The sequence below is a fragment of the Vombatus ursinus genome, unplaced genomic scaffold (genome assembly GCF_900497805.2).
Source record: "Vombatus ursinus unplaced genomic scaffold, bare-nosed wombat genome assembly UNPS02003292.1, whole genome shotgun sequence".
Classification (NCBI taxonomy): domain Eukaryota; kingdom Metazoa; phylum Chordata; class Mammalia; order Diprotodontia; family Vombatidae; genus Vombatus; species Vombatus ursinus.
This window is the reverse complement of record NW_020943070.1, coordinates 13,742,625-13,755,104: the sequence shown is the minus strand read 5'-3', so window position 1 is coordinate 13,755,104 and position 12,480 is coordinate 13,742,625. Positions and strand designations below refer to the sequence as shown.

General features: G+C 37.6%; 1 protein-coding gene across 3 annotated transcripts in view; it reads left to right on the top strand.

Annotated features, from left to right (window-relative positions):
- Positions 1-12,480, top strand: part of PTPRB (protein tyrosine phosphatase, receptor type B) — a 154,813-nt gene that overhangs the window by 62,737 nt on the left and 79,596 nt on the right. For 2 of the 3 annotated variants that reach the window (XM_027872911.1, XM_027872929.1), the window contains 2 exons: positions 4,396-4,674; positions 10,377-10,634. In XM_027872911.1, coding sequence (XP_027728712.1) covers positions 4,396-4,674; positions 10,377-10,634 — 537 coding nt within the window. The remainder of the gene's footprint in view (positions 1-4,395; positions 4,675-10,376; positions 10,635-12,480) is intronic. The other variant, XM_027872921.1, reaches the window with a different exon arrangement.

Sequence of the window (12,480 nt, the reverse complement as noted above, 5' to 3'; positions counted from 1 at the left end):
CATTATGTGACTTCCTTTAAAAAAAAAAGCATGACTTCATGCAAGTTCATTTTGGTGCTGGACTTTCACCAAACTTTGTCCTTTCCTCTTAAGAGAGGAAAATTGGGCGACCAAGCTTACTCATGAGATTTCTGGTACTTCCTTTTGCCAGTATAGTCAATATCAAATGCCGAGAGAACACTGTAAGATCTGGTATGATTGGCATCACTATTTCCTGTTGTGTCTGGAAGCAAAGATGCACAAAATTGCTGGCTAATGATTCAAGTACATGTTTTGCTCGAGACCAAAGTTTCAATTCATGGACTTTGACAGCTCTCTTATTCTGAGATACTTCACTGGTTATGAAGTACAGAGGTGTGTTATGATAGAACTAAGAGAGATACAAACATGCGATGTTCACCCATATCTATCCATCCATCCATATGGATCTAGCCTAGTGGGGCTCTTCCAGGTTTGTGGAACTATCTTTTAAAATAACATTAAATTATATTGAATACAGTAAATGACCATTCCTGATTAAAAAGAAAAGTAACAGCCCCATGAAGCACATTACTGAAGTGTTTATAGATCTTAAGTAGATTTCACATTAAAAATACTTGTCCAAAAAATATTTGACTTCTTTACTGTGTCAGGGCTGGGCAGTTGCCAGTAAGAGAATTTTATCACAATATAAATGGCTTTTTAAGTGTTCGTTTCCAGCCAGTGCTCTCTCAGCCCAGGCCCCTCCCAGTCCCATTGTTTCGGATACACAAAGGACTCAGTGTTTTGTTTTCTGGCCCTGATCAATTAGATAAAGTCTGCCTATTTGAACTTCACCTTCCAGGCACGCAACCCATTATGGTTTAAAACACCTTAAAACTTAATGGCAGAAACTCATATTTTGCAGATCTGGCAAAAAATGTGGTCTGGACACCAAGCCTTTTCTCAGGTTATCTTTCATTAGAATTTTACTGATTACCTTTGAAATGCTAATAAAAATCAACTCCTCTTGGTCTGGAGCCAAGAATGGGCCTTTTCAGTTATCATCTGATGGGATCCTTGTGAATTCATTCTTCTTGAGTTTAGGGGGCTATCAGAATTCAGGAGAGTGTAGTCTTTATCTAAATCCCCAAAGGAAATGTTTTCTGAATTAGAAACATCATTTTAAAATTCGTACTCTTCCTTACTTTTTTCTCCTCTGTTTCTTTTAAAAATCTTGATTAGGAGGGAAGGCTCACTGGTTAGGTGAGGAAGGGATAGGAGTAATTTGCAAATGAAAATGATATAAAAACAAAAGCTACCAATAAAAACGAGTGAAAATTATGTGCTTCTGTATGAATTTTGGCATCCATAATTTGGGTTCTGGGTGATTATTTATGATAAGGTAAACGACAATGTGAAGCCAGGAATACTTGGTTTCAAGCCTCTTCTGGCACAGACTAGCTGTGTGACCCTAGGAAAGTCACTTAACCTCTGTTTGCCTCAGTTTCCTTCTCTGTAAAATGGAATGATAATAATAGCCCCTACCTCCCAGGGTTGTTGTGAGGATCAAATGAGACAGTATCTGTAAATCGCCTGGCCCATAGTAATAGTGGAGGGTGGAAGAGCCTGGTATACTATGGTGCATGGGATCATGAAGAGTCAGAAACAACAGAAACAACAGAATGGCCACAGGAAGTGCTATGTAATATTATTGTTTGTTGTTGTTATTGTTACTATCTCCATCCTAAAAGTAAATGGAATCATCGATGTAGAATTGGGAGGCATCCCCGAGGCCAGCCACTCCAAACCGCCTCCTTTCATAGATGAGGAATAGTGTAGACGCCCATAAAGTTAAATGGCTTGTCCAAGCTTCCACAAGGAGTAAGCAGCAGACCTAAGTTATGAACCCAAGTCCTTGATTTCCAGATCCAACAATGCTCCCTCCCACTGTGTCCCACTGCCCCCTCAGTGCTACTGAAGAAAATTGCTTATTTACAAAGAGAAGGAAGAATCCTCACAGAAGCTTCTGATTTGGTTCTACCAGTTAGAAAGCTTTCCCCTGGGAATGAGTTGATTGTATTTTATTAAGGTGTTCTGTTTTGCTTTTTTAAAGAAAATTCTAAAAAAAAAAAAAATTCTAGGGCAGCTGGATGGCACAGGGGATAGAGCACCGGCCCTGGAGGCAGGAGGACCTGAGTTTAAAACTGGTCTCAGACCAGACACTTTACACTAGCTGTGTGACCCTGGATCAGTTAACCCTGATTGCATCAACAACAACCAAAAAAAAAAGAAAGAAAGAAAGAAAAAAGAAAAGAAAAGAAAATTCTAGGATGGGAAAAATTGAAGCAGTTCTCAAGATAGTTCAAAATGATGTGTAGAGAAGGATTGAATATTTTGATCTGAAATATCTCAGCAATTCAGAGGAAAGTTTTTTCTTTTTTATTGTTTACTTTATGGGCTTTTGCTCTCTTGGATGGAGAATTAGAGTAATACATGATGAATGTGTGGGACAGAGAACAGTGTAAGCTGGCCGTTCAGAATTCATCTCTAAAATCAGTTCATTTTGCTATTGCTTTGAGAATGTCAGTTTACTCTTTTAGGCTTGGGTTCATCCGTCATCGACCACTTGGCACTTTTGTGGCTGACTTTCAGAGACTGACAACAATGAAATGTTATGTAACTTTACTTGTTGACCAAGTGTTATCTATTCACATGGAATACAGTATGAAATGTCTGAATGCGTTAGCTATTAATTCAGCAACGAGGTAGACTGTTCATTAAAATTATCTTGATGGACTGAAAGTTCAGAGTTTATATGTTGTTGGATAACCTGGATCATATGCTGTTGGTGTATGAACTCAGATTGGGCTTGTGGCCAGATGATGAAGATTCTTTAGCTCCAGTATACGCCATATTTCCATGGCACCAAATGCCAAGATAAAAACTGGCTGTGGTAAGGGGAGAAATTTTATTTAAAATATACATAAGATTCTTAATGTTGAATTTTTCACATTAAGTAAGCAAAAAATCAAACTTTTAACCATGTTTTTCAGGGTTTGTCCAGATATTTAGCTTTGTGTGGATAGTCTTGGATGGAATGAAAAACATTTAAGGCAGTCAATCAAGAGACACAGAGTGAGAGAAAGAGAAAAGACAGAGAGAGACAAAGACATAATGGTTCTTCAGGACAAAGAAAATATAAAACTTTTGCATCAGTTGGAACTCCAAGGGCATAACTACAACCAGCCAAATAAAATGTTTTAATTCAATAGAAATGCCAATTTATTTCTTCCACTAACACCCCTATTCTGAGTACCACATCATGGTGTGGAGGTGACCTTGAGTTTTTCCAGGCTACGCCAGCAATTTGTAAGGTTTGCCAGGTCTGAGAAAACTGGAAAGACTCCAAGTACCATCCTATATATCTCTTTTCTGAGGCCCACACTTGGAAAGTTCAGAGAGGCATATCACCAAAGGATTGGTCACCAGGCAATTAATGTTTTGCGACACAGGAGAGTGTAGAACTTGTGTTGGTAGAGGGAGTATTGTCATTGATGAAGTAAGATTTTTTTTTTAATATTTGAAGAAATATGTATTTATATGATAGGTGTTTATACCCATGTTTTAATGAAGTGGCAGATATGCTCTGGTTACTGTCATTTGCAAGGGAGCATAGGAGTTCATAAAACTTAATACTCAAAGAAACCTTAGGGATTATCTAGCCCAAACAGCTTGTTTCATTGAAGAGGAAATTGAGGACCAGTTTGGTGAAAGTGAATTTGCCCAGAGTTGCACAGATATGCCAGGTTTCAAACCCGAGTCTTCTATCGCCAAATTTTCCCCATCTCCACTACCAAAGCTCTTTCTACCACACTACAATGCCTGTTATAAATAGATCTGAACAGTAATGCAGAGAGCTCCTGCAGCACAAGAATCCTTAATCTTTTTGCATGTCATGGACCCTTCTGGCAGTCTGGCAAAGCCTATGGACCTCTTTCTCAGAATGTGTGTGTGTGTGTTCAGTCATTTTCCAGTCATGTCCAATTCTTCGTGACCCCATTTAGGGTTTTCTTAGCAAAGATAACTGAAATGATTTGCCATTTGCTTCTCCAGCTCATTTTACAGATGAGGAAACTGAGGCAAACAGAGTGAAGTGACTTGTCCAAGGTCTATAAGCTAGTAAGGGTCTGAGGCCAGATTTGAACTCATGAAGATGAGCCTTCCCGATTACAGGCCTCACACTCTATCCACTGCACTACCTGGCTGCCCATGTTTTTATGTGCATAAAATAAAATACGTAAAGTCACAAAGGAAACCAGTTATATTGAAATGTAGTTATCAAGATATTGTTTTAAAGCATGTTCACAGACTCCAGGTTAAGAACCCCTACTGTATTCGCACATCTTAGTCTCTTCTTTGTTACTTTCTTCACAGCCCCTTTACCTCCCACAAGGTTTGAAGTTGATGTGAACAAGACCACTTCCACAAGCTTGCACGTCTGGTGGGCCCCGTCTTTGGGAAAGGTTGATTCATATGAGCTGCAGTTGTTCAATGACAAGAACCAGAAGATCCAGGAGACTATAATTCCAGAAAGTACTTTCCAAAATGAAAATACGTTTTCCAACCTCACTGCTGGTAGCAAATATTATTTTGCCATTCAAGCTATTTCTGGAAATAAAAGCAGCTCTGCAATTCACATCAATGGATCTACCGGTAAGACCTGTTTATGTATTATTAAATATTAAGTACTCAGAATCATGCAACATTAGAGTTAGTAGAGATGGGAGAGGTCATCTAGCCAATTCCCATTATTTACAGGGGAGGTAGCTGAGACAAAAGGAAACTAAACAAGTTGTACAAGATGACCCTTCCAGTTAGTGTGACCTATGACTCTAGCTCTGACCTTTCTCCCAGACTCCAACCCTATATTTCCAACTACCTACAGGGAACCTTCACTGATGCTTCAAATTTAACACGTCCAATATCCTAGTTCGGCATCTTTGCCCCTCAAACACCTGTTCTTTGTTATATTATCCAATCATGTATTTTGAAACCTCAATGCTATCTTGGCTTCTGACTCAAACAACAACTTTGAGAGTTATTTTTGAGATATATTTGAGAGTTAAGTGTTATTTTGGATCCCATTTTACAAATGAGGAAACTGAGGCAGAGGTTAAGTGACTTGCCCAGGGTCACTTAAGTAAGAGATTGAGGCAGGATTTGAACTCAGATCTTTCTAACTCCCAAGTCCAGCATTCTATCCAATGTGCCACCTCCTAGGTGAGATGGTTCCCACCTCCTTTTCTCTCCCTTTCCACCTACTCCCTACCTTGTCTCAAATTAAGTTCTTGTCTCTCTGATACTCAATTCAAATGCCACTTTTTCCAGTAAGCGTTCCCTACCCTCCTCCAATAAGTGATGATCTTTCCCCCTTCAGACCTCACATAACACTTTAGCTGCAGTAGTAGTATGAGCAAATCATATAGTATTTTAAATGTTAATTATTTATCCTGTCCCCTATCCCCCATTAAGCCAAAATAACAATAATAATAGTTATCATTTATATATCACTTTAAGGTTTTCAAAATGCTTTACATACATTATCTCATTTCATCTCAGGGCTTGTGCCCTCATTAATGTTTTGATCAGTTACTAATCTATTAAATGAATCAAATTAATAAATTAGTACCAGGGCTGGTGCCAGAATCCAGGTTTCATGACTCCCATTTGAATTGTCCTGTCTACAACATCATATTCATTCCAAATTCTAGAGATCCTAGAAATGTCGTTATCCAAAGGACAGAAACTTCCCTACATGCCCCTCCCCCCAAAATCAGTTTGGAGTCATGAAAAAAATCATTGAGTTGGAAGGCCTGAGTTCTACTTCTCATTTTACTATATGACCTTGCCCAAACCTAGTAATTTCCCTGGAGTTATATTTTTTTCTTATCTATAACATGAATTTAAATGAACAATCTCTAAATTAATGACCAACTCTATCATCCTATACTTAAAATGGAATTGTGTTGATCAACCTTATTTTCTGAATTTATAACCTGGAATGCATTTATTTTTAATTATTTTCTTCCTTTACTCATTTTTGCCTGACATTAGCTTGACATAAAGTTCCCTGAATCCCATTCTTTCACCTCTTGTTTAATTAGCAGTTGGGAACCAAAATAGTGGTGAAATTTGAGGCAATTGTTTGTTTATATTCTTGTCCTTTCTATTGCATGTACTTTCTATTGTATTTCTAGTCTTTTCTTTTTTCTTTCCCTCATTTATAATCCTTCATTCCCCTTTTTTTCTTCTGTTAACTCCCTACTTTATTCCTTCCTCCCCTTTCTTCCAATTCCTATTTATGCTTACCTTCCATAACTATTCCTCAGGTAGATCTTTCCTATAAAAAACTATTTTTACTACATTTATGATTGCAATTTTAGAAGGCTTCTTGTAGTGCTTGCTGTGTTTAAAACATTTTTTAGCATGTTCACACAAAACACAAAAAATGTAGCTGTCACTGCAAAGGCCTTCTAAATTACTACCATTAAAATGATAGAAAAATAGTAGTTTATGTTAAAGGTTAGTCTAGCTGAGTAATAGCTATAGTGGGCATAAGTAGGAACTCTTTAGAGTGTTAACACAAAATCTTACTATGATGCTTCTGGAAGTGACCTTGGATTCTTAATGATCATGCCAGCAGAGCATAATCTCTAGCAGGTTCTACAATCCTAAAAAATACTTTAAGTATGGCCCCAGCATTAAAAGGAGTCTTTGTTCTAAAGACTAACTAAGCAACTAAGGTAAAGCATATCACCAATAGACGTCATTTATCGATGAATTCTTTGGCCGTGGCAACCCATAAAACAAAGAAAAATCATAAAATGGCCTTTAGTCCTAAATGATCCCTGCCACTTCTGGATGTCCTTTCCACATCCATAAACAATTTGCCTCGTGGTATGCTAAATGTCAGCTCCTTGTGCGATAGACATGCTGTAGGAAGAAGTGAATCCTATCAGTCTTACCATTTTTTGCCATAAATGAAACTTGAAGAAAGAAGGAAATTGAAGCTAAATGGAAGGCCTGTTCATAGGTTCTCCTTGGAGAGACCAAAAAAGAATTTGGCACAAGTTGTTGATGCTGTTCAAAGAGAAGGTGACTTCCCAGGGCTCCCAGAAGCTTTTAAGAGCTAGAATTTGACCATTTAAGTCTCTAAGTTCTTTTAGGGGATTTCCTTAATATTTTGGGACCACCTTATTTTTCCAGTTTTATCTCAAATTAATCAACTCTATGCTGTCCACCTGGTCAAATTGGACTCCCAAATAACCTACCCAAACCCCTTACCCTACTCCATCCCCATCCATCCATCACTCTGCATACTCTTCCACCTCTGTTTTTTTTTTTAATCATACACCCAAAGGCTTGCTTTTGTTTCATGGGATATTTGGTCATCATAAATTGCAATACTAATGATAGAAATTTTCAAGAAGCTGATGCATCATTATCCATTGTTAGAAATGAAGAGGTAAAGAAATTCTATAAAGATCTGGGACAAGACACTCCAAAGTAAATCAATAAATTCCAATAATGTTATTACCTTAATACAAGGGAGGAAAATTTGAGAAAGCATGACTCAGGAAGATGAAATGAGAGAGACCAAAGACTTATAGTTTTCACAGAAGACCCATACCTTTGAATCATCAATGTTTTCTTTAGGAAAATAATTGGTAGGTTTTGGACATGATAAATACCAAATAGTACCATAAAGAATGAAATAGATTATATCTTGACAGATCGGAAAGGACTTGTTATTGATGTGGGAGACATCCTTGAATTAGTTGCTCAGGTATACTCAGACCATCATCTTGTCAGAGTTAATATCATAGTTAGTGGAAAGGAAAAAAAAAGTTATAAAAATGAGGAAAATACATGGCATACAGTTGAAACAACTCAATCTGCAACTATTAAAACAAGTATTTGACAATCCAAATTGGGAATTGGAAATCAAATCACATTGACAACAATTATAATAGTCTTACTTTAAAAAAATTAACCAATATAAATTAGTTGCGGTAATAGAGGAGATCAGAAGATCTTAGAAAGTGCCTCAGTCAGCAAACAATTTGACACTTTGACTTACTTGCCAAAAAGAGATGGCTGCCAAAGGTAATGCCAAGATAGAATGTAAACTCATCTGCAAAATCTTATGAAGGATTAAGACAGATGATTCTGAGCAGTATCATCTCACAGAGCAGTGAAAAATGAAGGGTAAAATCAGCTCAGGAAAGTTTGGCTATATATGCAACTAAAAAAGTGACTTTAGGGATGAAGGTAGATGGATAACGAAGAAGAAAAACAGAAAATATTTGTAAAATCATTACAACAAATTGTCTTCTCCATCAAGAATTGGTGAAGCCATTGCAATAGAACCCTCCATCATAGTCCCAGGTGTATTTAAAGATAAAATAGAAAACTTACTTAAAAAGAGCAAAGTATATTTACAAGAGATTTGAATTGGAGGCAAGGCAATTATAAAGGCCTTCAGAGATTGAGATGCAAAGTAGTTAAAAGAGGGGAGAATACAAAATGGGTAAAAAAAAAAAAAAAAGATCTCTGACCCTGTTAATACCACCAAAAAGCCAACTAAGAGAACATCAATAATTACTCACTGATACATGTCTATTTCTCATTTGGACAAAATCTTTATGAAAGTTATTTATACACAAATCAAAGGCATCCTCTACGAGGAGAAAAGGTGCTTTTATGAGCAATATTCAATAGTAGACTGCATCTTTCACATTTCACAATTGAATGAAAGAGTAATGAAAGATTATAATTATTGTTTATTGAGTGAAAAATAATATGATTTGGTAGAGTAAAATGCCAATCTAAAGGTCATTTTTTTCAGCAAGATGGCTCCCATACAGACATTAAAACCATCTAAGATCCCTTGAAGACATAACAATATAAATAACCTTGTTCAATGACTCCCTAATCATAAATAGTACAAGTCATAAAATAGAGAAGTGCATGCTTACTAAAAATATTTGCCACTTTGATGGAAGGGTTCCAGTACGGAGTCCAAGCTAAAGAAGAATTTCGAATAGATTTTGAGGTCCTACAGATACTTGTGTTTGAGTTTGACATTGTTCTGATTGCATCAAGCCCCCAAACTTTACAGAGGCTCCTAAAAGACATTTCCAATCACTCAAAAGAATTGGACCTGCTCATCCACACAGGAGAGACCAAGTGGATAAAGATTGCCTGTTACCAAGATTACAAAATGCCTTTGGGTGGTTAACCTACAGAGCTTGTCTATCGATATGTGTATCTGGGATAAAGAGTATAGATGGACAATGAACTGGTCACAGATTTGAACAAGAAGAGGAGATAGGACTGAACTGCCCTTGAGATATTGCAAATCCCTTCAACTTACCCCAAGCTTCCCAAGAAGGCAAAGGCCCCTTTTTCATACCAACATTCTAATAGTGTTACTGTATGACTGTAAGATATAGTATTTAATAGTCTCTGAAGAATGATAAGTGAATATCACACAGATGGTAGCGGGAGGGCACACAGCAGGCTGAAACACATGAACAACGAATAACTTTGAAGGAAAACAGGAGTAAACCATGTCATCAAGGAATTAATGGTGTGACAAGAAGAAAAGATAGATTGATCATGTAGCAAGTGTGACAGATGAAAAATGAACAATCAGGGTCCCCATTGGTACCCTTGCATTGTCAGGAAAAATCAAGGAAGTCCTCTAGCATGTTGGGTTAACTGCCCGCTTGGTATGTTTATGGGAAGACATAGACAAGAATTGCAGAAGATGAGCCAGCATGAATGAGTCGTGATCCGTTTTGTTGGAAGGAACTTTCAAATCAATAAGATCATAAATCCATTTGAGTACTTGGGTATATGTTAACACAATTTTATGTAGAAGAGATTTCAATATAAGGCAGATCTTTCCTGGACCCCATTCAAGACTTAGCTCCTGATAAACCCACATAAGGAGGTGGTTTCATTTATAAAGTTGTTCTATGTCTTATTATAGCAAGGTTTATTAACAATATGAATAATTCACATTTCTATAGTATTTTAGGATTCACAAAATGAATTCCGCTACATAACTCTATGAAGTGTATAGTGCAAATATTATTATCCCCATTTTACAGATGTGGAAACTGACGCTCCATAGGCATGAAGCTAGCATTACAGATGAGATTAATGCCAGTGTCCCGACTCTTAAGTGCTGCTTTCTTGCTGACATTCCTAAATTTTTCAGTTACTCTACAGTTTGCACAGTTGAGATTGCAGGCAAGCATAAATGAATGAATGTTCTGTATCTATATGTATATTGTCCATGGAAATGATGACCTCTGACACTTTGTACCTGCCTTTTATTCCACTAGTACCATTCCCAGTGAAAGCTATCCAAACCTCCACCAAGACTGATACTCTCCAGGTTTCCTGGTCCTCAGGTTCTGGCAATGTGGACCAATATAGGGTGATGTTACTGGATAAAGGGAGAACAGTTCATGACATCAGTGCAGAAAAGCATGTTACTGTGCACACTTTTCATGGACTGACCCCAGGCCATCTCTACAACCTCACAATCGTAACTGAAGCAGCGGGGTTACGGAACTACAAGTCTAAATTAATTAGGACAGGTAAGTCTACCCAGCCAACTCAAAAACTCATACCAACAAAGTGTGATGACATTCGCTGATGAATTAACTTAGGAAGGAGATCACAGGACAGAATGAAATTGACTAACACTACTAGAGGCCCCCCCAAATGCTCTCAATCAATCAACACGTATTTATTAAGCGCCACTCCTTTCATTAGGTTCCCCTAATGCTCCGGTCTCTCCCCTTTCTAACCCAGCTCCACATAACTGCCTGAAGCACAGAAGTCATTCCCACTACTCTTCCTCATCTGAAAGCTAACGTATTACCGTTTTCCTACACATAATATTCCCCTTCCTAAATCCTAGACTTTGTAGTCCTGCCTGGAATGTTCTCCCTTCTCAGCCTCTCAGAATCTCCAGATCCCTTCAAGTTTCTACTCAAATGCTTATATTGGGCCTTTCCATATCCTCCTCCCACATCCACAGTCCTTAGTCCATACCTACTGAAATTACTCTGTATTTACCTGTCAGTATATCTATTGTTTCCCTCAGTAAGCATCTTGAGAGGAAGAACTATTTTGTTTTTCTCTTTGTATTCCTAGCTCCTAGTTTACAGTAGGCATTAAATAACTACTTGTTGATTTGAATTTCTCTAAAGGCAGGACAAAATTTTAGGTGAAAATTTGTGTTTTTCGTATGAACCCATCTAATGTGTCATCTCCCTCATCACAGTCTCCCCCTCCTCCCATTCTCTCAGCATCCTTATTTTGGCTTTCAGCATCCCCTCCATAAGCACCCAATCACCTCATGCTGCTTCTGAGATGACCCAGGTCCTCCCCTATAGCATTCCACTTTTTCTGGTTTTCATCTAGTTTTCACCTAAATCATTGCCCTGCTTTCTGAAAATCCTTTCTTAAATAAATTCATATTCTAAGGCATATTTTAAACTTAAACATGGACCCTCCAAAAAGGACATATATAGATTTCAAGGAGTCTGTGAATTTTAACGGGAAAAATTGCATCTTCATTTTTTCCAAACTTTGGTTTCCTTTATAATCCTATGTATTTTAGTTTATGCATTTAAAAACATTATTCTAAGAAGGGTTCCATAGGCTTTACCAGATTGCCAAAGGGATCCATGATGCAAAAAAAGAATCAAGAACGCTTATTTTAAAGAAACCACCACCCAAGAGATAAAATGGCTTAGCAGTAGGTAATACTATAGTTATAGTAGACATACCATGGTAGATTCTCAGACACTATAGTAGGTTAGTAGGAAAGATATTTTGAGGCTGATGGGTTTTTGGGTGCCCCAATAAATCACATCATGTAAACATCTCTTCCCATGTGTAGAGAAGACACTTTTTTTCACTGTGATTTTGTCAATAAACACCCACTCTGATCGCAAGCCCTTTGTGAACTGATAAGACAGACTTTGAGCATGTTGTTGTTATGACCAAAAAAAACATTATCACAGTGTGGACAACCTGGTTGTGAGCCTGTGGGAATTCAGGGGGGATGGTCCTCAGATGGCAGGCTTAGAGTTCATTGTCAGGCTTATGCTTGAACTTTCAAATTGGAAGGGCCAGCCAGAACTTGCACTCTCTTGACGTAGTCTTAGACCCATGGTCCACGAACCCTAGGCATCAAAGTTAGACATTAATGATGGTGTAAGGACACCTCTATATAAAATGTAACATAAGCCTTAAAAGTTATTTGTATACATTAAGAGGAAAAAGTAGCTGGAAATCCCTGTCCCATTGGCAATCCAGGATGAAATTATCTTCCCAATTTGTATCTATTTTGATTTTTGAGACATTAGTTAGGTCCAAAAGTATACCAGAGATTAAGAAATGGAGGAAAGGACAATTGTGAAATTTTACCAT